Source organism: Drosophila arizonae, chromosome 5 (genome assembly GCF_054131065.1).
Source record: "Drosophila arizonae isolate 15081-1271.41 chromosome 5, UAZ_ARI_1.0, whole genome shotgun sequence".
Taxonomy (NCBI): Eukaryota; Metazoa; Arthropoda; class Insecta; order Diptera; family Drosophilidae; genus Drosophila; species Drosophila arizonae.
In genome coordinates this window covers 23,444,958-23,468,059 of record NC_142925.1, presented here as the reverse complement: position 1 = coordinate 23,468,059, position 23,102 = coordinate 23,444,958, and the positions used below count along the sequence as shown (strand labels likewise).

At 39.5% G+C, this 23,102-nt stretch overlaps 2 protein-coding genes and 3 long non-coding RNA genes across 5 annotated transcripts; 2 read left to right on the top strand and 3 right to left on the bottom strand.

Annotated features, from left to right (window-relative positions):
• Positions 1-4,139: 4,139 nt before the first annotated feature.
• LOC149268829 (uncharacterized) lies at positions 4,140-5,138 on the bottom strand. The gene is made up of 2 exons (XR_016270350.1): positions 4,797-5,138; positions 4,140-4,727 (listed from the first exon to the last, which is right to left on the bottom strand). It is a non-coding gene; the product is annotated as an uncharacterized LOC149268829 (long non-coding RNA).
• Positions 5,139-6,818: 1,680 nt separating this feature from the next.
• LOC108615261 (uncharacterized) lies at positions 6,819-7,610 on the top strand. The gene is made up of 2 exons (XM_018009616.2): positions 6,819-6,883; positions 6,941-7,610. The coding sequence occupies exons 1-2, from the start codon at positions 6,869-6,871 to the stop codon at positions 7,457-7,459; spliced, it is 534 nt and encodes a 177-aa protein (XP_017865105.1). The 5' UTR covers positions 6,819-6,868; the 3' UTR covers positions 7,460-7,610.
• A 704-nt stretch (positions 7,611-8,314) lies between these two features.
• On the top strand, positions 8,315-8,801 carry LOC149268828 (uncharacterized). Its single transcript, XR_016270292.1, has 2 exons — positions 8,315-8,427; positions 8,497-8,801. It is a non-coding gene; the product is annotated as an uncharacterized LOC149268828 (long non-coding RNA).
• A 5,146-nt stretch (positions 8,802-13,947) lies between these two features.
• On the bottom strand, positions 13,948-18,204 carry LOC108617647 (uncharacterized). Its single transcript, XM_018013490.2, has 4 exons — positions 16,919-18,204; positions 14,714-14,905; positions 14,382-14,652; positions 13,948-14,316 (listed from the first exon to the last, which is right to left on the bottom strand). The coding sequence occupies exons 1-4, from the start codon at positions 17,001-17,003 to the stop codon at positions 14,151-14,153; spliced, it is 714 nt and encodes a 237-aa protein (XP_017868979.1). The 5' UTR covers positions 17,004-18,204; the 3' UTR covers positions 13,948-14,150.
• Positions 18,205-20,353: 2,149 nt separating this feature from the next.
• On the bottom strand, positions 20,354-21,640 carry LOC149268827 (uncharacterized). Its single transcript, XR_016270296.1, has 2 exons — positions 21,452-21,640; positions 20,354-21,387 (listed from the first exon to the last, which is right to left on the bottom strand). It is a non-coding gene; the product is annotated as an uncharacterized LOC149268827 (long non-coding RNA).
• Between the last annotated feature and the right edge of the window lie 1,462 nt (positions 21,641-23,102).

The window sequence follows — 23,102 nt, the reverse complement described above, 5'->3', positions numbered from 1 at the left end:
TTTGTCCAACAGTTTTGAGTGGCATTTAAAGCTGTGTAGTGAAACGAACTTAGGTGGAGTTAAAGCAAATCTAATATTGATCATTATGGAAAAAAAATAACATAATAAAAAGTAATGCATATATATGGAAAATCCAGACAAGAATCTTTTACGTTTTCCCCAGAATTTGAATTCAAAACTTCAATATATTGAAGTCTTCTAAGAAATGTACATTTCTACTTGTAAATTGTATGGATATTGAATTCATTTCTTAGGCCTGTGAAATAATTTGTAATCAAGAAATTACGTTAATTTTACTTAAAGTCAATCGAAATTTTCCGTCATATCTTTTATCTCTTCGAAATGCACGCATCTAATTTGGGTTGAACTTTGACCCCATAACAGAAATATTCGTGTACTACTCGGCTACTTGGCTCAGCATCTGAGATGCTGCTGGAAAGCAACCCAAATCATCAGCTATCAACCCTTTTAACCCTTTTCTGTGTTGCATATTCGAGAAGAGGAACAGCTGTTCGATGTGTGTTTGCGCCTAGGATAATGTTCTATGTCGAATTGAAAGGATCAGTGAGCATGAAAATTTGAATATATTTGAGGCAGGCGATCGTCTAACAGGATAACAGTGCTGCAGGCATATGCAAACGCTGTGATCCTTCAGCCGGATGCTGTGTGCGTGCCTTGAAATAGAAATCGAAATTCAATTTGAATTCGTATGTAAATTTGTAAAGAAAGTAAAACAGCTTAGAAAAAGGTTACGTGAGGTTCGATAAAACGATAAGGCTGTAATAAGACACGCACACATATGTCCTTGGCCACAGGAGATTAACAGTTGTGTGTGTGAGGGTCCAACAAACCCTTTTGGCCACACTTTGCATTGGGGCGTGATTAATGAAGTGTTGACCAAATCAAAATTAATGCCAAACTTGGCCTGGCCGATAAGAAAACTGACCAAAGTCAAGAGCCCCATCCCATGCAGCATGTGTAGACAGGCAAATGTGGGCGGGGTTGCCAACATGTGCTAAGTGGCATGTGGTCAGCAAAGGGGACGCCAACTCCAGGACTTTGGTCAAGAATAGTTTCAATTTACGCCTTATGAGCAAAACATTCATCACATAACGTTTTTGTTGGGTCGCTCCGCAAATGTCCGTGTGAAATGTCAAAAGTACCCCAACTCCCGCACGCCCGCACGCCCGCACTCCCCAACCCTTCCGGCTTCACATAAGTCTGCGTGCAGCTGTTAGTGCAACCCTTTTCCAGGCCAAAATGGGTTAACTGTCCCAGTCCCCGAGCCAGAGCTGTTGCTGTTGCTCTAGCTTGAGTTGGAGTGTCCGGTTTTGGAATAATTAATCACAGGCTCACATGCGATTTGTAAAGTTAATTGCCGTGGCGAAAGCGCACGTCAGGCCGTGTCCGATTGTGGACTGGTGGACTGTCTGCAAGGGCAGACAGGCGGGGAGGTGGAGCTGCAGAGGAGGCTCTTAAGTGCTCTCTGCATGTCTTCAATTACTGACAGTTTAGCACATATTCCACAAAGGAAGGCAGGGTCCAACTACGTGTCTGCTGCTGCTGCTGTTACCTACACATTTAATATTCATTCCCCCAGACCGAGCCACGTAACTATCCGCAGCATCCTTGACTTGACTGCAATGTTTGTCGACACCTTCCACCTGCCCCCCGCTCGCTTCGTTCAGTTACTGATGCTTGCGCTTCACTGGGTAGGTGCATCCGTTCTGAAGTGTTTCACTTGCAAAAATGTCATAAAAAATTCATGCCAGCCACCGCAGCGAGGTGCTTAGCTGTAAGAACAAACACAGACAGGGTACTTGAGCTAGCACACAGTAAATGCAATACAGAAGAGGAAGGTAAGGCTTTCTCTTTACATTCCTATTACAATTTGTACATTATAAAATTTATCTGAAAATATAATATGATATATATTATTTATTTAGTTACACCCAAAAATAAAGCCAAGTGAATTACTAAGCTGCTGAACATATGATTTCTTTTGACTGATAGATAGAAATGGAATCTTTAAAACGGCAACAGAGATTGCTCACAACTTCTGTCGGTAGTTCTTATATCTGCTATGCCTCTTTGACAATTCATTAATCTTCTGTAGTATTTTTGAAGCTTGAAATAATTTCGCCCAACTTAAGATATATTTTTTGGCTAGGCACATAAAGAGGTAAGGTAAGGTAAGGTAAGGTAAGGGTAATTCCATAGCAAAACGTGGCAGGGTACAACTAGAACATTGTAAGAAAAATGCTTTTGCTGAAATACACATTCCAACCGAATTGGTGCAACATGCGTTTCTTTGGCTCTTCTTTAACTATCGAATAGTTGTAATATATTTATCTTTCGGTGCTCCACAAAATAATTATTTGCACTTGAGTCCATTTAAATAATGTAAAGCACAAAAGCCAGACGAGCCGGCAAGACAGAAGCATAAATCAAATATTCAATTTCCATGCGGAAGGCCTTGCCCAATGCTGCTTTAAAGCAGACCCAACAAACAAAGGTTCACAAGTCATTTATTGATTTTATTATTTCAGCACAACTTTGTCAACTATTCTCGCAAACAAAACAACAGCCAAACGCCCCGGCATGCCCTGAAAGACATTCGTACAACATGTGTGGGAATTAGTTTTCACTTTTAATTTGATTTTGAAAATAGTTTTCAGTTGTTGCTGAGGGTTGGGAAACCCCTCAGAGGCTGTGAATGCGATATGACTTGTGGTTTTATTGGAATTTTCTTAAAAGTATCCTTAAAGGGAACAGCCTTAACTTCAAGTTTTGTTCGTCTATACGAATGGCACCCTCTCATCAGGCTTCTCAACTAATTGTCGCTCATATATCACACGCTTCACACCAATGAATATTTACCAATGAATATGTATATTGTGGATATAACAGAGAAACAATTACGCACAATAAAAATATAATTAGAATAATTACTGAATTTCGCTCATTAAACTTGAACTTTTTACGACGAACACGCAAGCGGGAAGCCATGCAGGCATAAATAATAAAAAAATATATACTAAAGGAAAAGTTCACACGAATGTTCATAAATTAATCAAAAATATTGTTTACCAACTGTCCCGCTGAAGGGGGAGGGGTGTGAGGGCGAGGTCAGGCGTTAGCTGAACTCTCCGCCCACACGCGACAATTGACCCTTTTGTTAATTAAATTTCAAACAATGAAAGGACATTACGTGCATGTCCTTCGACATGATATGCAAACAGGAGAGTGATACTTGTGTTTGCCCAGCTAATAGGGAAACTAACGCTCGCCCATGCAGATATATCGCCACAGATAGTGTCAAGGTAAATTTGAGCTGTGTCCATAACAGAAACAGAAACCGAACTACCAGAGCTACATAAATTGCCCATAAATTTTGTGCACTATTTTCGGTAAAAGGGTTGACGTTGACAGGCTATATGCCATGCCATGCCAGGCCAGCCCAGGGCAGGCTGGGCCAGGCCGTATGTCCTGCATATGATGTTTATCCAGTGGCTTCTATTAGCCCACATAAATTATTAACGCGCATTCTCGATGCGTTGTGCATGTAGTTTATTAGCACTTGAGACTGACTAGCTTCATTTTTTGAGAGTAGCTGGCATTGCGTGTCTTCCATCCTTGTGCTGGTGTCCTTTTGGTGTCCTTTGCATGTTCGGGCCATTAGGAAAATTCGCTTCTCTCTCTCACTCTTTCTCTGTCTCTTTCTCTCTCTTTCCGTCTGTGTTTATGTTTGTCTTTTTGTATTAATTTACATACGACACGCATTCTCGCACTTTTAAATGCTACTGTTAGGTGGTTTGAACTTTATGATGGATGCGTGTAGATCCCCCACTTTCAAGTAGCGGGCCAGCAGTCTAGACCTTAACTGACTAATGTATTCTATTGCTCTGCGACCCTATATTTAACTAGCAAGTGATGAAAACTAAATGAAAATATATATTATAATATAGCTCTTCAATTCGAATCGAAGACGAATGTCATAAAAAAACTAAATTAAAATAGATAAAGATAAAGATAAAGTATTTAATGCCCCAACTTCCCCCTCGAACCCATAAAAGTCGCATTGAGTTGGGAAATAATACTGCAAGATAATTTCTTGAGGCCAGAATATTATCAACGCATTTGTGTGTGGTTGCTTTAATGTGGTTGGCAGATGCTGGAGCCACAGCAGCAGCGAAGCGAAATCAAATCAACGGCCAAAGCAACGGAAAAAATAAAAAACACGAATGCTGGCGGCCCACATTAAGGAGGAAGGACATTGACCAACTGACAGCGAAGGGAGCTGAAGCTCTGGACATTAGTGGAGGCGCTCAGTCAATAATTCAGCTTATCACCGGCGGATATTGGAATGGCAAACCCAAAGGACAACATATCCGGCGCCGCAAGCGCGCATCAATAAAAACACATTTGAATGACTACTGCGCTCCCGAATGCCCTCCGCCTGCTGCACTCGATTGGGAAGGTGTTCATGTTTATCAAAGGCAAATGGCTGGGCTAGCGTGCGGGTGGATTGGGATGGGGCCAGGGGGTTGGTGTCCACTTTGGCAGCATCTCAAGCAACACTTTTCAAGTGAAAACCTCGCGCACTTCAAGTCGAAAACTTTTGCTCCCCACCGCCTCCTGCAACAGTGAGATGTTCCCTTTGAACTTTGAATTTGACTTTGGGTGAATCGCATCTTGCAGTTTGTCAACCCTCGAACGCTTTTCGACTTTATTCAAATTGTAAAACCAGTCAAAAAAAAGAAAATAATAAAAAATGAAAAGGAAAACAAACCCACCCAAACTACCCACTGTTGTCCTTCTCAGCTCTACTTCTATTTGCTCTCGTTCAGTTCGATCTGTATTTGAGTTATTTTTTCGGTTGTGCTGCCAACAAGAAGCATCCTTTAAAGTGTCGCGCTGCTTGTAAATATTTTGACAGAGCAAACTTTCCTTGCTGACATGGACTGGAATATATTGAATTTAAACATTTTATGCTTTCGGTTCTTAAAGTAGGGTTCTCTATGGCATTAACTTATTTATTATATAATTTATGATTAAACTGCTCAAAATTGAAAATAGGAAATCAGGGAAATATTAAATAAGGCATGTCTTTTTTTAATCTACTTTATAGAGCTCTGACTCTGTCTGATGTTAGATACAAATGCTATATGGGTAGTCAATTCAGACACCATTATGAGCTGTCGATGTATACGATGCAGTATTCAAAGCGATAGTTAGCTGTTATATAGATTACCATAATCAAAGCTATGAGAGCGAAAAGAGCAAATGTTTAAATTTATTAGGTAACTCTGCCCTTTACTTTTCAACAGCTACTTTATATATGTATGTATATAAGACACCTTATTTACATTTCATTTATTATCTTTGGTAACAAAACCATATTGGAAAAACATTCTTTCTTTAATAGAGATCAAATCCCCTTTTCCCGTTCTGTATATGTATCTTATATCTTCCGTACCAGACGAATTCCTTAACACCTTCTGGCTCTCAGAGTATCTCGTGAGTCAGCTTTTACATATTTAGTGCTCTAGACTTGGGCTTTACGGCATTATTTGGCTATTGTCATACAAGTCTTTAAATATGGCGCACTTGGCGGTAAATTGGATAGACCAAGAACGAAATGCATATTAAAAAAATTGTTAAAATTGCTCATTTTATGATTTTTTTGTGCTGTACAAATTGCTGGCAATAATAAGCAAACCCTGTTGTCAGCTTCTTGTGTCTGTGTCTCTGCCTGTGCCTGTGCCTGTGCATCGGCGCGAATCAGTCAAAGGCCGTTAATTTTTAAAATGAGCATATAAATTTCTGAACAATCAAATAAAGCGCAACCGCTATATATTTACCCCTCTCTCTCTCTCTCTCTCTCTCTCTTGCACATAAAATATGGACGGCAAATGGCGTAAAGCATTCACAATTGCCCATTTGTGAAAAAAGTAATAAAATATTTAGCAAAGTGTTGAAGATGGCGTCTAAATTTTTTTTTTTTTTTTTTTTTTTTTTGTGAGAAGGCAATCGGAACTGCCCCCGCAGTCCACCCTTGCTACCCTCTAACTAGCATCAACAATAAGTTGGGCGAAGAAAAAACTCATATGCATATTTCCCCAAACAATTTGCAACATAGCTCTGCGACAGGGGTTGTCCGCATCTGGAGTTCCGTAATGTGTTAAGATTCGTAGATGCGTCGTGTGCGCCATTTTCATTCACGTTCCATAAATTTCATGTCAAGTATTTATAAATCAAATATAACATCTGCGTCGCCCTACACTACTTTTGCTTTATGTTTGCTTTGGCTCGCGACTCCAGCTTGTTTACAAGTATTTCCCATTAATAATTCGCAATTTCTCTTGTCTCTGGCATAACATGCCAAAGGTATTGAAAATGAAGAATTATTACATATTTTACGGCAATAATTCAAGCCTGCTTTCGAGATGAAAATATGAGCTATTGCAAATAAAACATACTTTGGCAAAGAGATTCTATAGAGAATAAATATTTGGCTTAAATTTTAATAAAAATAGAGATACGATTTATATATAAGCTATGCACATAAACTAATATTTCGTCATACTCTGGATGCACCTTAAAAATCGTTAGTGCTGCCCCTATGTAAAGGTGCACTCCTTATGATCTCTTTATGCACTCTTTATGATCTACAATAAAAGCCCTACGAGTTGTCATAAAAGTTGAAGTTAGTAGAAATTATTTTCACCTTCAAGTGAACTTTTGGCTTTGCATTTGCATTTGCATAAATGGTGCTTTAATATTAGTGCTAGTATTTGCTGCTATATATAGTGAAGTTGTCTCTGCGGCGCTTCAGTTGCCCGGTCTGAGCCAGAGATCTTGCGTCATGTTACGTTTTCTTGTAAGTTCTATTTCTCTCGCACCTCTCAATTTGCCTTAGTAATAGAGTGTTTAACAGATACTCTTTTCATCGCTGGTCGTTCTCAGCGGCAGCTCGGCTACAGCTTTGAATAGCCTATTGAATGATGTGCAGCAATCACTTAATTTGCTCCACTTGAGCCTCGAGACGCCCTTGAAGTTATTCAATGCAGCCCTGGACACTGTCAACGAAAAATCCAAATTTGCACCCGTTAAGCGAGTCACCACTGAAGTGAGCGACTCCAGCGAAGTGATTACTATTGTAAAAGCTCCACAGTCAGCTTTGCCCCTTTCACATACCGAGAGGCCAAGCTACAATCCCGTACGTATGTGGGATGCAAATGACATTCCATTCAAAGGTGGCCCTAAAAAGGCGCTAGCAAAGCTATTGCCTGACGACCTAGCCAGAGGAGCAGCTCGCTATCCACCCAGCAGAAACCTGAATCCCGGGAAGGCAACGCAACAAGCTCCTAGCTCACCTGGAGACCCACCCAAAGGAGATGTGCTTCCCACTGCGGCTGATTTGTTTTCAACTCTAACTGGTTGGCTTAATGGTTAGCGCCTTGATGATTAATTGATGGACTGCCTGCCTTATGGAGTGCTCTTATTTGAATAACTTTCGTGTTCATACATTAATTTAGTTATTATTTGAATATATTTCTATAAAACATATATTAAACATTGTTCAAATTAAATCTTTTATAATTAAATATTTGTAAAATTACTGCAGAAACTGAATAGAAAATAGTTTGAAAAGTTGGAATATTATTGGACGCCGAAAAGCGAAATCTAAAAATCGTTTTCTTAGAGAGCTTAGACTAATATCACGTTAATTATACGTAGACACGAAGACCAAAGAAGCTCAAATTGACTGCGTAGTTTCCAGAGATGCATACACCTAGAATGTATGTTACCTATAATTTGACTGGGGTGAGACCCTACACAATTGCGTTTAGAAAACTTTGCTTTTCTAATAACAAAAGAGGATGAATGTTAATCAACTACTGATTTCCCATAATATAGTCCGTAATTTATTAAACAAGGAAACTGATAAAAATTGAAGTTCTGTGCTGAGTTCATCTAGTCGAGACAATCCCCGACTAGAGCACATTTACTTATAGGTATAAAATATTTTATAGTCTCAAAATTAGATATGGTGTTAATTATGTCTGGTATCTTGTTTACTAGAACACAATTTGTTTCATACTTAAATGGAAAATAAACTTCAGACTTATCTAAAACTCTTTAGTTCCTTGTCGCTTTAAATTTACATAGAATGACAGGTTATTAAGCTCTGCGCTTTTGAAATTTCTTCAAAGCGCATTATGAGAATTTTTGTAACCGACCCTAAATCTGTAACCCCATGGCGAACTCTATTCGAATTATATAGGTATTTGCAAATAATATTTGCATAATATCCAATCTAAATTCTAATTGTCAAACGATCGTAAAATCTGTTGCTTATATAGAGCTGTTTCCCCCAGCTCAAGCGCAGTGACTTAACAAGCAGCAATGACACGACTATTGGTAAGTCATCGTCCTGGGAATCTAACATGTTCATATTTGCTAATATCCTATATAATTGGTTTTCAACAGATACTTATTCTATCGCTGAGTCTACTCGTCGTCAGCGCCTATGGTAACCTTTTCTTTTGGCGACATCTACTCGGTCTCGGTTCACAGAAGCTGCTTCCATTTACTACATCCAGTACAAATTCCTATCCCAATCCGTGCAATGATGGCGGCAGCTCCTAGCCCGGGGCTGGCTTCAGATGTGCCTACAGTAAGCATTTGGCACTAGAGTCCATTGCATCGCTTGGATAGCTGTGGTTATAGTCTGTATATATGCCCAGTTTGGGTCTTATTATGGTTATCAATAAATATGTGAATTGGAAATATTATTTTAAAAGTTTACAATTAAAGAAGCATTTATTTGAAAAATTTTTAAAATTTTTTTTGAAGTAGCATAAAATGTTGATGATCTAATATAAAAAGCATTTTCTATTTCAGGCCAATTCTGTCTAAAATTATTTCGAATTTATGTAAATTTCGAAACTCGAATTTTAATATTTGGTAGTATTATAGCCATAGCGCAGATTATGGTGACAGTTGCGCCAAATGGATAATGGGCTGGGGCTATATACTATTTGCAGTGTTAAGCAGCAAAATTGGTCCCCATTGACCCCGTCCAGTTCCTGCTTGAGCCGCATTGATAGAACCCATCATATTCATTATGGACCAACAACAATGAGACTTAACTGGGGAGTTGGGCCACGCTTGGCATATCTAATGATGGTTTTTTGGAAACCCTTTACACAGCCCCAGCTGCCGCTCTGCGCTGCTGCTTTGCTGCTCGTTCAGCTGCTGATAAGATGGGACAAAATGTAAAAATTGACACATAAAATGTAAGTTGGTTGCCGGTCGCCATTTTATTTTGCCGCAAACCGCGCCAACACGCGCTAGTCGCCCGCACATCCCTGCCCACCTCCCTCTTCTGCCTACAACTCGCTCTTCTCACACTTTGTCTCGCTTTGTTCACCCACTTCGTTAGCTATGTAAATGACTTTGTTTGTTTTCCATTGTTGTCCTCTTTACCGAGAAGAGTATTGCCGGTCTAAGACATAATTCTGCCGACAAGCTGGCAACGCTGTTATCGCACACACACACACACGCATACGGCTCACGCATGTTGAGAGTAGGCACAGATTTTTAACCCTTTTTGGTGGAAACGCCACCCCAAAAGTGGAAAGACCTCGCTGTTCCTTATTTACTTTCTGTATACGCAATGAGGGGAAATTTTCACGCACATCACGCATGAAAGTCGCGTACATAAGCTTCTCATTCCCCCTCTCAGCTTATATATTCGATATATATACACACCGGTTGTGCGTGAGCGTGTGTGTCTGTGTGCGTTGTATTTCGCTTTTCGGCGCAATGCCTTTCAGTTGGTTGTCTCGTAAGATTTCGCGTCACAGATATCTCTTATGAAAAATTGTTTGAGTTTTTTTTACAACAAACAAATTGCGCGTCATCTGCCTCATCCATATGCAGGACCCGCCGAAATTCCTGCCCTGGTTCGATAAGTTTAATTAATGCCCCAGTTATTTGTTATGCCCAGCATTTAGGGTCTATGTAAATAATATTCGCTAATGATATCAATAAATTTGTTTGGAAATATTTTACAAATAGCCCAAAATAGAAATGGGTTGTACGGGGACAGCACGTAAAAGGATTCTTAATTAAGTTGCCGTTGTATTAACTCCTAAATAAATGAGCTGCGCGAAGAACTTGTGGAACCTAAGAGGCTGCAAAACGGTCGCTAAGTATAATGGAGCGTTACAGACATAACTGAGGAATTACAGCTTACATGTATGTATATATCATAAGAGTCTAAGATTTTTCCATACTCCCCTATGTGTACTCTAGTTTTGTTATGTATATATTTTTATTTCGTTTTCTCTTTTTATCTCTCTTTCCCTCTGTAATTAACGATTTTTCGGCATTATTCTTTTGTATATCTACGTCTGGAATTCGGCCTGCCCAGTCCCATTAATTCTCTAAGCGAAATGTAGAAATTTAAAAGAAATTATACCCCAAGGACAATGTCTCTTGTCTATGTTCCGCACTTGCTGCTTCTGCTCCTGCTAGTGGTCCTGTTCCCGCCTCTGCTCCTGCTGCTGCTCGTCGAAATTTTCTTGTATTTTTCTATATTCCGTTTTGATTAACATTCGTCGCCGGCGTCTCCAGCGACGACCATGTTTTTAATTACTTTTGGGGGTAGTTTGGAAATTTCCTTTCGCTTACCAGACATCGTTCAAAAGAAAGAGAAAGCTCAACTAACCGAACTTTAAGCTAAGATATTCACTTGAAACAACAATAAATATAAATATAACAAGTAAGAAAGCTCTAGTCGAGACTGCTCGACTACGAGATCCCCTGAACCCTTGGAGCAATAGATATTTCAATAATTTTTCGCGTCTTTCAGCTTACACAAGAAACACGCACACACACACACACACAGGCACGTACGCACACACAGGCATACATACACACACACGCATACATACACAAACAAATACACACACACATACACATACACACACACATTCACAAACACATACACACACATACACAAACACATACACACACAAGCACCCACGCATAAACACGCATGGGCTGCAGTGTGCGCTTACTATGAGAACTTAATTGTTTAATAACTTTTTTTATGGACGTACGATCTTCATGAAACTTTTAGATTATGATTATAACATGGATATGCATGTAATTGCCAAAGCACAAGTCTCTAGTATTTGAAATACGCTTTTTACAAAAGTGAGGGTGAGGGGGTGAATTTAAGGGTAGGGGGTAAATTTTAACAAAAACCGAAATTGTATAAATTGCATATAAGCATACATTAAAAATTTGGAGACTCTAGCAATAAAGGTGTAGAAGATATAATTTTATAACTGGTTTTCGATAAGGTTTTTTATCGATAAAAAAAGATCGGGATGAGTTATCGAATTTTAATGATAAACTTGATATGCGCGCTGTAATTACGGACATTTTAAAAAAAATTTGAAGTCTCTAGCTCTTATATCTTCTGAAATCGACGCGTTCATACATACGGACAGACGGACAGACGGACAGACGGACAGACAGACGGACAGGGCCAAATCAACTCAGCTCGTCACCCTGATCAAGAATATATATACTTTGTGGGGTCTGCCACGCCTCCTTCTCCCTGTTACATACATTTCAACAAAACCATTATACCCTGATTTCCCATTGAAAATGGGTTCAGGGTATAAAAATAGATATAGATTTTATGAGAATATGTTGGCTCTATAATTCTATTGACCACAGCGTTTCTGCGCCCTAAGGCCTGCTTGGGTGTTATTCAATTACACGTTTTCCATTTATTTGTGTTGTGCAATCGAGGGAGATAGAATAACACAGTCCTGATGATGTGTGTCTGGTCTATGTCCCAGGGCTCGCTTTGGCACGGATCTAAGCACTTGACCATGACACTTCAATATCATTTTTTTCCATGCCTTCTACTCAGTGAATCTGTCTAGGAGGGTATGTTGGACCCTAAAATGTGCTTATTACATAAGAGGATGACTTTATATAAAAAGTTTCTGGTCTGAATGGAGAGTGTATCAAAACATTTATACATCTAAGTTTTATGCTTAACCCAAAAATATTGTTATATTTTCTTATATACATTTTCAATAACTCTGCTGATTTTTCCAAAATGTATATCCTACTTTCAATGAACTTATGTCTAGACTACACATCTCAGCCTATCTATTTAAATACAAACATATCTATTTATGAATATTTGTTTACATTGTATTTACTGTTACCGGTTAGCAGTTAGAGAGCATTTCCTGGTTCGTCACACGCGATTTCTCGCATATTTTTGTTGACTGACCACACGAAACCGGAAATAACATAATTGACCTCAGGGAACAAGCAAACAAACAAAAAAAAAAAAAAAGGTATCATTGCAAATCGCATCAAGTGACCAAAGCAAAGCGGACCTTAAGTGATTTGTATCTTTGCATCTGTTGCGCTGGGCAACACGGACAATGAGGGTCGAGCCGAGTTGGCTCAGCGCTAGCCGCTGGTCAATGGCCACCCCTACCCTCAGCTCAGGTCGGCTCAGTTGAGTTTCCCCCTGTTTGTCTGTTTGCCTGTTTGTGTGTGTTGGCTGGTCAGTTGGGTCAGTTGGTCGACGCGTGTCGCGTGTGTGTAAACAAATCAATTACTGCCGCTAAATGCATTTCATTTGTGCGCACTCGAAACTTGAATTTGAATTTGAATTTTAAATTAGCTGCCCGTCGGGGTTTTATGGTCAGCTTTGTTCACACCTCTCGCCTGACTGCCATCCGGTCTATCAGCTAGGTGGTCTTCCACTGTCTGTCTGCCCGAAGGGGTCAATGTGTTTAACGGCTACTCAAGTGGCCTTTAAATAGCTTAATGGTCAATGACCAATGCGGGGCTTAACAATATAATTGACGACTTTGTGTGACATGCGGTAAATCAAAGGGGAATTATGAGTAGAGATGCGATCATAATTGTCTATGAAGTACAGGAAGTTAATATGAATGGGAGAAGACTATACAAAGTAAGATAATAGTGGGGAAGAGGACTTATCATTGTAGATTAGAAACAAATATACATCTACAACTATAAATTACCCTCCCCTATGGAAGATTCCTTAATAATGTGTATCTTCATGTCAAATCCTAAACTGTGTTCTAGCCTAAGCTAATTATGAAGCTAGTTAACATTCTGTTAATATACCCATCATTCGACAAGCTTTTTATTTTCATCTTTCATGTCTTTGCATTAGCCGCATTCAAAGGCTCTTCTCCTCACATTGCACATGCATATCCTGTTTGCATATCCTCTCACATTTGCATGACACCTGCCTCCACACACCACAGTCTAAATTGCTCTTGAATGCAGCCTCGATTTGAGGCCTCAAGTGCGAAATAATACTTTGCATACGGCGCTCGTTCTGCATCTGTATGTGTGTATCTGTGTGTGTATGCGTGTGTGTGTGGATTGCATCCTCGTCGGGCGCCTGGCGAATGCCTTAAATAGTCCTTTATTACAGTCAACTGCGAGTCAAGCGAAGTGCAGCAGCCACAGCCGCAGCGCCTGACGTGTTTCTGCATGTGCATGAAAGGGACACGCCCCCAACTCCAGGCGACTGCAGCTTGCACATGCAGTGCAACCGGTTGCATTATCCTTTAGAATTTGAATGCGCTTTGTGTTTTATTTTGCACTTGAGTGCCCAGGAGCTGGGGCAGACGCAACAGGATACGGATGCGCTGGCTGCACATGCTCGAAGGGAGCATCCAGGCAGTGGGGCGGCTGGGCGAGAGGCCTTTGTTCGGCTTTGAACATCACACGTCGCACCTTTTGCAGTTTTCACACTTGCGGGCGGTGGTTCAACAGGTGGCCTTTTGGCTGGCTGGGCGGTTCGCTCTCGAGTGATTAGGCAGCCAAGTGGCGCAGGATGAAAAGACATGCCTCCAAGTGTTTCAAATGCTTTAATAGGTTAACAATGCGGTAATAAATAGTAGAGTAGGAGGGATCCAGGAATGCATGTTAATAAATATGTAGGCTCAGTTAGGGATATAACGAATGCAGGAGATGGGGGATGGGGAATGGGTTGTAAGAAATGAAATTGTTGAATGAGTCGATGTGGTGGTGCAAGTCCGTGGGGTATGCAACAATCAACTCATCATCTTTTCCGCCAAGCTGCGTACAACGTTCTCATCGTAGTCCTCGATCTCATCCTCTGCATCATCTATGTCCACATCGTTGGGTCTCACTGGATAGCCCTGCTCGGGCGGCACGATTTTTACGCCATGATCCCCAAAGAGCAAGCAGTCAAAGTTGCTAAGAAAATACAATGTTAATAAAGTTAATTATATGAACTTTTGTTCTTTCTGGGGATGTCTTACCGTTCGAAGAGCTCAAAGCCCTGAAACTCGCCGGACATGTACATGCAGACATGCATGTTGCGGCCAACGAACCAGATATCATGGAACTGAATGCAGGCGCGCGCAAAGTTGAAGCGCGGTGGCCTGAAGCAAAAGGGCGGCGGATTCTGCCCGGAGACCTTGCGGCGGAACCAGATGTTATTGTTAACGCGCATGCGCAGCTCAAAGGAGAACTCATCCGGCCGATAGACGACCTCTGTGCAGCTGTTCATGCCAATCACCGAGAGAAAGCCTATCAAGAGATGAAAACAAAGGCTCAAGCATATTGGAAATGTAGAAGGACCCGCACCTACCTGCACAGCACTTGCAGAGGCCAGTGTCGCAGTTACAGGGTATACGACTAACCAGGTTGTTGAGCGTCAGATTTGTGATGCCCAACTGCCTCGACTCCTCCTCGTGGGCCAACTGATTGAGCCGGTGCGTCAATACGCCCAACTGTAAGGCCGCATCGTAGGCCAAATCCTCGGCAGGTGGCTGCAGCGGCACTGTGAGTGTATTGTGAATGATAACGCACGATTATGAGTGGATGAGTGTTTATGAATGAAACTGTGTATCGAATTTTTTACAGCTGATAATAAATAGAAATATATACAAGTGACAGACTGGCCAAACATTCTCTCAATAATTAATGAGACAGTCGATCCGGCACAGACCTTAACTATAGGAAGATAATAATATATAATGCAAAAATAATATATATTAATAATAAATTTACATAAGCGAAGCTCCAATACGGTGCATCATATATCATCTCTGATGAGCCCTTGTTCCAAATTGTGTAAACTTCTAAGAGTTATTTGCATCTATTGGGTTAGTGGCTCAAGTTCTCTGCCTCAGTAAACAAATCGACAAGCAACAACAAAATTATATTTTCCTAATATAAAAACATAAAAATTAAAATGTAAATTTTTTGTTGTTTTCTTTTTCTTTTTGCTTAATCATCTTGGAGAAGCTTCCGCATCTTAAACAGTTCCGCCTCACAGACGCTGACGTAGCTAGACACACAATACTCAGCGTCTAACAGTTTCAACTATTAACCTTGAATGCCAACTAAGCGAAGCCGAAGAGACTATTGCGACTATTTTTGATGTCAATGAGAGCTACCGCAGCCAATTGAAGCGTGGTCAAGATCATGGACAAGAGACGATGTCGAGAGAGACAACAGATGCGAGAGCAAGTCCGCAAAAAAAAAAAAAAAAAAAAAAAGAACTGGTAATGCTCTCCACAATTTGGCTTGTTTTGCTTCCCAATATTTACGAGATCTGTGGAGTACTGCGCTCCTAGAATGCGTGAAAAAGCATATGAAAATTATGAATTGAAGCTAGCTATCCGCTAATTAGCTGAAGCCAGCCGAAAATAAAACGACCTTCGAGTGCGTTGAGAACGTGTACGACCGATTAATGTTGCTCTGTGAATGTCGTCTATGTAGATATGCCTAGCATACACACTTTTTGTACGGTGTTTGCTATTTTTAACGACTCGTCTCTAACTGGGCTGTAAATGCAGTTACTGGTCAATTGACATTGGCTTAGACGTCACGTCTCACACTGTAACCTGCTGTGGCCCTTAGAGCCTCAGTTGACTGTAATATTGTATAATATTTAATTGGCACTGTGAGCTGTTTCATATGGTGCGCTCGCATTTCGAGCTCTGATCTTAGATTAAATTGAACGCGAGCTCAAATAATAGAATTGACGGTTGCTGATTTTGGTCAGGGTAGTTTTTAGATATCAAGGTTACAGATGTTGCCAAATAGACTATAATCATAATGGATATTTCCGAGATAAATTGGCTCAAGATCTATACTGCATTGCGATCATTATTCGATATTTGATTAAATAACTAATATTAATATGAATCTATACTTTGAGAAAATAGATAATGAATTTTGGAAAATTTTAATATTATTTTGACAGACAGACAGAAACTTGAAGAGCAACAGGCTTATTTTTCGTAACTTATTTATTTTAAAACGCATCAATAATAAATCGAAATCTGAGTTGCAATTTTAATAATTATTTAAGAAAAATCTTAACTAGTATTTCTTTAAAAACAATATATTAAATTCCTCATTTATTCTTAAGCTATATGATTTATATACATATTCTTAAATAATGTGTTGTTAATTGATAAAATAAAACACCATCACATCGAGAATTTTTTACATATTTTATTATACAATTAACAGAGTGCCTCATAGAAGTTATCACATAGGTACTGTAGCCAGGTACAAATGAATATTTAAGGTCTAACTTGACAATCCCGAATGGCCGATCACATTTCAACTCAAATAGCAGTCTTATTTACAACTATATTCATATACATATATTTACAAGATATTTACAAAAATTCGTTAGGATTCGATGCGCAATGCCCGTTTAGCTTCTATGTGAGCCACACGTGTACGAAGCGATAAAAGATGGGCATTGCAAACGGATTGATAAAGTTAACAACCAGATAATAGAAATACGACATAAAGTATGAGTTCTTTGTACTACCGGTATCCGATTTTGATACAGCCAACAGTGAGGCGACGCACAGCAGGTAGAAGAAGAGCCGCGAATGAGAACTGGCTGCGGGCATGCTGAAGCTTTACTCTCTTGAAGAGGAATTCTTGAAGGTTGTTGTGACGGCTGCTCTTGTATCGGTCGTTGTTATTCTCTTAGTTGTTGTTGTTGTGGTTGTTGTTTTTCTTGATTTCGCGCGCTTTATTTGTATATCGAGTCGTTTGTTCAGCTTTTAGGCATATATTCATATATGTATGTGCGTTTTATATGAAACTCCACTTTTTGCACGCAACTTTCGCTTTCACAATTACAAATTCACCAAGTCGCCATAAAGTCTCGCTGTGCGTGAGTCTTGAGGCACCGTTTAATTCACTTTTAGTTTCAGCTATAAATATACTTGGAGCCAGTGTCTAACTCCAGCTCCGAACGTGCTAATGGCTAAAATACAACTGGCCAAGAAAACGGTAGCGCATGCGCATGCTAAGTGGCAAACCAGCGCCAGCAACGGCAACAGCAACAACAGCCGCGCCGCCAAGCCACAGTCAAAGTCAGGGGCGGGTGCCGAGGGGGCAGTGGGGGCCGGTGCGCATAGGGGCCTCTGGAGGGGGCGAGTCGCCTCTATGGATTGACAGTTTAATGTATGTCTGAATTGTTTTTGTCTTTATATCGTTGGTATTTTTCTTGAGCGCGCGCGCGCTCTCTCAAAACCAGTATTTTTGTTGCTTTTGATTTTGGTTTTTGGATTCAGTTTTAAAGCTGAGCGCGCCTCGTTTAGGTATGAGTCTCCGGCCCGGTCTCGAGTTGGGTCTGCGTCTGGGTCTGGGTCTTGGTCTCTGCTATAATTTCTCTCACTCGCTCGGACTCTCACTTTTCACTTGCGTTGCTTTATAATATATATATATATATATATATATATATATATATATATATATATATATATATTCTGTGTATTTTTAATTAACTTGTCACCTTAAATGGTTTGCCACCTTGCGGCACCTTTAGAGTGCCAGCCGACTCTTCAAGCAGCCATTCATCGACAATCGCTTCAATTGTGCTTTGTTTATATGGCCGAATACCGTTAAGAGTCTTCAGCGATTCACAGTTAAGCAATTTGTTTATTTACTATTGGAATTATATTTGTCGTTTCTATTTTTTTTTTCTAGTTTTTACTTTTTTTTTTTTTGCGTTAATCTCAACTGGTTCTACGACTCTATAAATTTACTAAACCTATGTGTATTGAAAGTTGTTTTAGCTGCTTGCAGGTGAAATTCAAGTAAGCCATGAACAAATGTAATTATGATTTTAGATGGATGATAATTGTTGTACCTTATGGAAATGGGAGCAATTTCTATGCCCGAGGTATAGCTGATTCCAACTCTGTTCTACATTCAGTCAAAAATGTGCGCAGTCATTGACTGGGTGTGTAAATATTGATTGGATTGCGAAACAGGTTTGCTGAATGAGTTGCTAAATAGGAAGCAATAATTAAGATTATTCTCTGTGAGAAGAAAAAGAAAATCTCAAATGCTTGTTTATATGTCAACAATCCCATTAATACTTTGAGATAAATGATTGTATGTTGAAAGGAATATATCCGTTAGTTAGATACCCAGTGCAGATATGTATATTTAAATACTATATGAATAGATGAATGAATGTAAAATATAAGAAGTATTAAGCTAGCTGATCATTCAAAATTTTATTCTTGGTGCAGCTAGATTAGTTCGATAATATCTGTATGATATATAAGAGTACAATTATTGATGTACATTAATTTTGAATTTAAGATACTTTGAGTATTAGTTGATCAAATTTGTATAAAATATTCTAAATCTCCGATCAATCTGAATATTATAATACTTATGTGCAGAATCGTGACCTTTAGGCATAGTTAAGTCCAATTCAGCGCGAAATAACAGTATACAACAGTTATTCATATGTGCACCTGGTAGCTAAGTGACATTCATTATGCAATATTTGATTCGTTATAACATGCCGCAGTTTTTTTTAGTTTCTGTTTTTATATTTTTTTTATATATTTTGCATTGGTTCGTCGATTTGATGACATTGACTTTGTGCTTGGTTTGCAAACGGAATTTCAAGTTTTTTATTTGCATTCGACTTTGGCTAGCGGAAATACATAAAAAAATGCGATAAGTTACTTCAAGTATTTTTGTTAATATCTAAATAAATTTTTTTCGTTTGATATGGCTTGAAATAGTTAGATTGGCCAACTGACCAACTCGCAGCTCGAACGGCGATTGTTTTGGTGGCGCCATCTGGTGGCCATTTAATAAGCTATTGTTTTTGTTGTGTCGATTGATTTGTGATGCCAAACTGCTGAACATTTCCCTACTTCCCTATGTTTCTCTCTTTGCCTATCTCGCACTGCATCAGCAGCTTCCATCATGACATTAGAAATTATTTTTGGCTGCTGTTGGTTGTTGCTCGCTGTTGTTGTTGTTGCGAAAACTTGCACGTAAATCATGTGAAATCAATTTCTCTTGCACAAGTTTCCACTTTTGGCAAATATGACGAAAAAACCAAAGCCCAGAGACCCGAGCGAAAAGTCGTGAGTAAACATTTGCTTAGACCGATCCTCGACAGGCTCTCAACATGGTTGCTGTTGTTGCTGCTGCTGTAGATGTTGCTGTTGTTGGTAGCATCTTGCGGTCTAATAATAGCATGTTAACTCATAACATGCTATCAATCACTCCAAAATTTGTATCTGCGGTGGGTTCGAACTCGTTGTGGGTAGCCGGCTGACCATAATTCGCATGTGAAAATTGGAAAATTGCCGAAGTTGTTGTTGCAGTTATGCTTGTTGTTGCTGTTATTGTTGTTGTTGCTTCGATGGCTGATGCTGGTCAGCTTGGATGGAGTTATCGTTGCATGCATGCTCCAAAAATAATCAGAATGTGTGTGTGTCTGTGTGTGAGATTTGTGTTCATGATTTATGGGCTTTTCATGGCGCCAGTTGTCTGAGTGGATAAAATTTTCTATCATTATTATGCATGTGAGGCAGATCAACTTAGAAAGTTTGGCAATTACTTAGGATAAGCTACGGAGTAGAGCTATATCTATAGAGTAAGATTTGTGTATAAAGCGGATGAATTTATTTGAGCCTGAAACTATATTACTTAGCTGATAATTAAATGTTGTTATTAGGTGATGTCATGCCTGTGAGCTATTAATATAGATATATAGCTTAATTAAGAGAAATCCGATAGCAGCTGTATGTGTGGAAAGCACTCTTTCATTCACATTTTCGTGAAGACTTTCGATGACCAATTAATTGTTAAAAGAGTTTGGATAATATATGGTAATTAACAGTCAAGAAACTGTTAAAACAGGCTCTTGATAAATCTTCTCATTAAGCTCTAAAGATTTATCCAAAGTAACAAGTTCTTAATGCCAAAATAAGTCTTACTAATAATAACATATTCTTTATTTAATCTCTGTATTCTTCTTTGCTCTTCTCATTAAAATTTAAAGTTAACAAAGTTCGCTCTTAATTTCCTAGGTGCTAGCTACAGAGTTCTTCCTTGTGTCCCTTCGTTCCTGTTTCCCCCCTTTTCTGTCGCCCACTCAGCTTTCAGTCAGACCGAAACAAAGCAAATCGAAAAAGTATTAATTCAAAGCACCCTTTTTTTGAGAGCGAGATAGAGAGAGAGTGAGAAGAGCTCTTTACTTTGGGGGAAATGCATTTGTTTTTATTCTGTTTTCATGCACTTGGCAGCGCGTTGTCTTTTCCTTTTTCCGTGCTTGAGCGTTTTCTTTTGCCTTTTCCCTTCTCCCTTTGCCCCTTTCATGTGCCTTTAAGTATGCAACGAGTAGACTATAGAAAATTTTTATACAATTTTGTTGTTCATTTGTTTTATCGTCGCTCGTAGCCTCAAATGAAATGCCAAAATGTGAAATGTAAAATGTGAAATGTAAAATGTGAAATGTGAAAATGTGAAATGTAAAGTACAAAATGAAAAGAAAACATAAATCTTTTTGTCTGCCAAACATTTTCAGACCCGGATGGCCGGCGTTAAGAGCTGGAAGGAGGCCGCGGCGGCTGATGCTGCTGCTGCTGCTGCTGCCAGCATTGTGAGTGGCTTTTTTCATGGTATTTTGCCACACACCTCACGTACGGCTCGCCCAGCCCTGCCCACTCCCAGCTGCAGGTGGCAATGCAAGATGCCCTGTGTTAGGGGAATCTCAGTGCATAGAGAATACTTTTGCTTTTCGTTTTTCGTGGAGCAGATTTTCCATATTTTTTGGCATTGCTTTGTTGTGTTAATTAAGCAAAAATGTTGTTATTACAAACATAAGAACCGAACAGGGCCTCTCCACTGGGATATATACTACAATAAATGAGTCGAGTTTCCTTTTATTCCATTTTGGCATTTTTTCGTGTGCGATTCCCTGGCTCTTATTTGAAATCAGATGTGAGTGGATGTAACGAGACAGAGCTATCAAATTATGAATTTAATTTCTCAATGATTTTCTGATATGGAATTTGTAAGATTTATTTACCCATGTAAGTATGAATTTCTGTTTTGTATTACTCTACATATGTATATATATATATATATTTTAAATTTAATTTTTAACTTATGTAATATTTTTTGCATTTGATTAATTTTTAATATATTTTAACTATAATTTAATTTATTTGTTTTCTTATTATCTTCAAGCAGTTCTTTTTGTGTCTCGTTTGTCTGGCTCCTTTTGCATATCTTATTTTGACTCTACTCCTTCCGCTCACAGATGTGCTTCAAAAGGGATTCGTATCAAACGCTTGTGTGTTATAATTAACCCTTTATGCAACAGCAACATGCCTCAAGAGTGCATAGTCCCCTTCCCCAAATGCTTGCCCCAAAGTTCAAGCACATATTCCCCCAGCCTCAGCTTGCAATTAGTTTCTTCTTTTTTTGTTGGGCGCAAAACAAATGAAAGAATTGCAACATGCAGCATGCCACATGCCACATATTCTCCAAGGACACTTGACTTTCAGCTGCGACTTGCGAAAGGGAAGAAGGGCGCAGGGAGAGGGCGTGGGCGAGCATAACAAGGGAGCTGCAGTTGGCGCTCTTTTTGGCTGTGTTGACAGCTTTCTTGTTGCACTTTTGTGAGGGGTTTCGAGAGGGTGTTTGAGGGGGTGCAGAAGCAGAGGCTCGGGGTTTGGGGCTCAGGGCCAGCCTGGTAAGAGTTGGGGCAACTTATTTATTTATTTTTAGACTCATTCACGAAAGTGAAATGAGTATATTGGTTTTGTGCAATGTCCGTCTTGCTGTCCGTCCGTCTGTCCGTCTGTCCGTCTGTCCGTCTGTCCGTATGAACGCAATCTATTTCGGCGCTATTGAAGCTAGAGACTTGAAATTTGGAACACATACTCGTGTATATCTCCGATTTATAAAGTGTTAAAATTTTCCCGATCCGCCCACTAGGGGCGTGGCAAATCGGAAAATGCATTTTCCGATATACCAGAAATCATGTTTGTTGAAGAGCTAGAAAGCTGAAATTTGGTATGTAGGTCCGCGCCAACCACCCAAGATCACAAGCTATGGCGGATATATCTCCGCCCATTAGGGGCGTGGCAAATCGGACAAAACTGTATCTCCTAAAGTTATAAACCTAGAATGCTGAAATTTTGCACGTAAGCTAATGTTTTAATTCTATGAAGATGGGTGAAAAAATTATATATCTACATATATAATAGTGATATAGTGATTTTTCGAATTCTGCTATATTTTAGGCACTATTGATGCTAGAGATCTGAAATTTGGTATATATACGCGGGTTGATCACCCAAGTCCAACGAGCTATGGTAGATATATGTCCGCCCATAGGGGGCGTGGCAAACCGCAAAAGTTTATATCTCCTACAATTTAAGAGCTAGAAGCTTCAAATTTGGATAGTTAAGTTACTGGTAGCCTCCTCTATCGATGCCCCAAAATTAATTTTTAAGCCTCTTTAGGGGCGTGGCATATCGAAAAATACCCTGTAATTTTCACATTTTTTGAGCGTAAGAATTCAAATTTTGCATTTAGGTAACCGGTTACTCGTTCTAAGAACTGGCTAAAATTGAGGAGTCGACGGCCACTAGGGGCGTGGCAATCGGCATTTACAGTGCCCGTATCGCGACATTTATATGCGTCAGCCATCTATTTATGCATTTGTACAT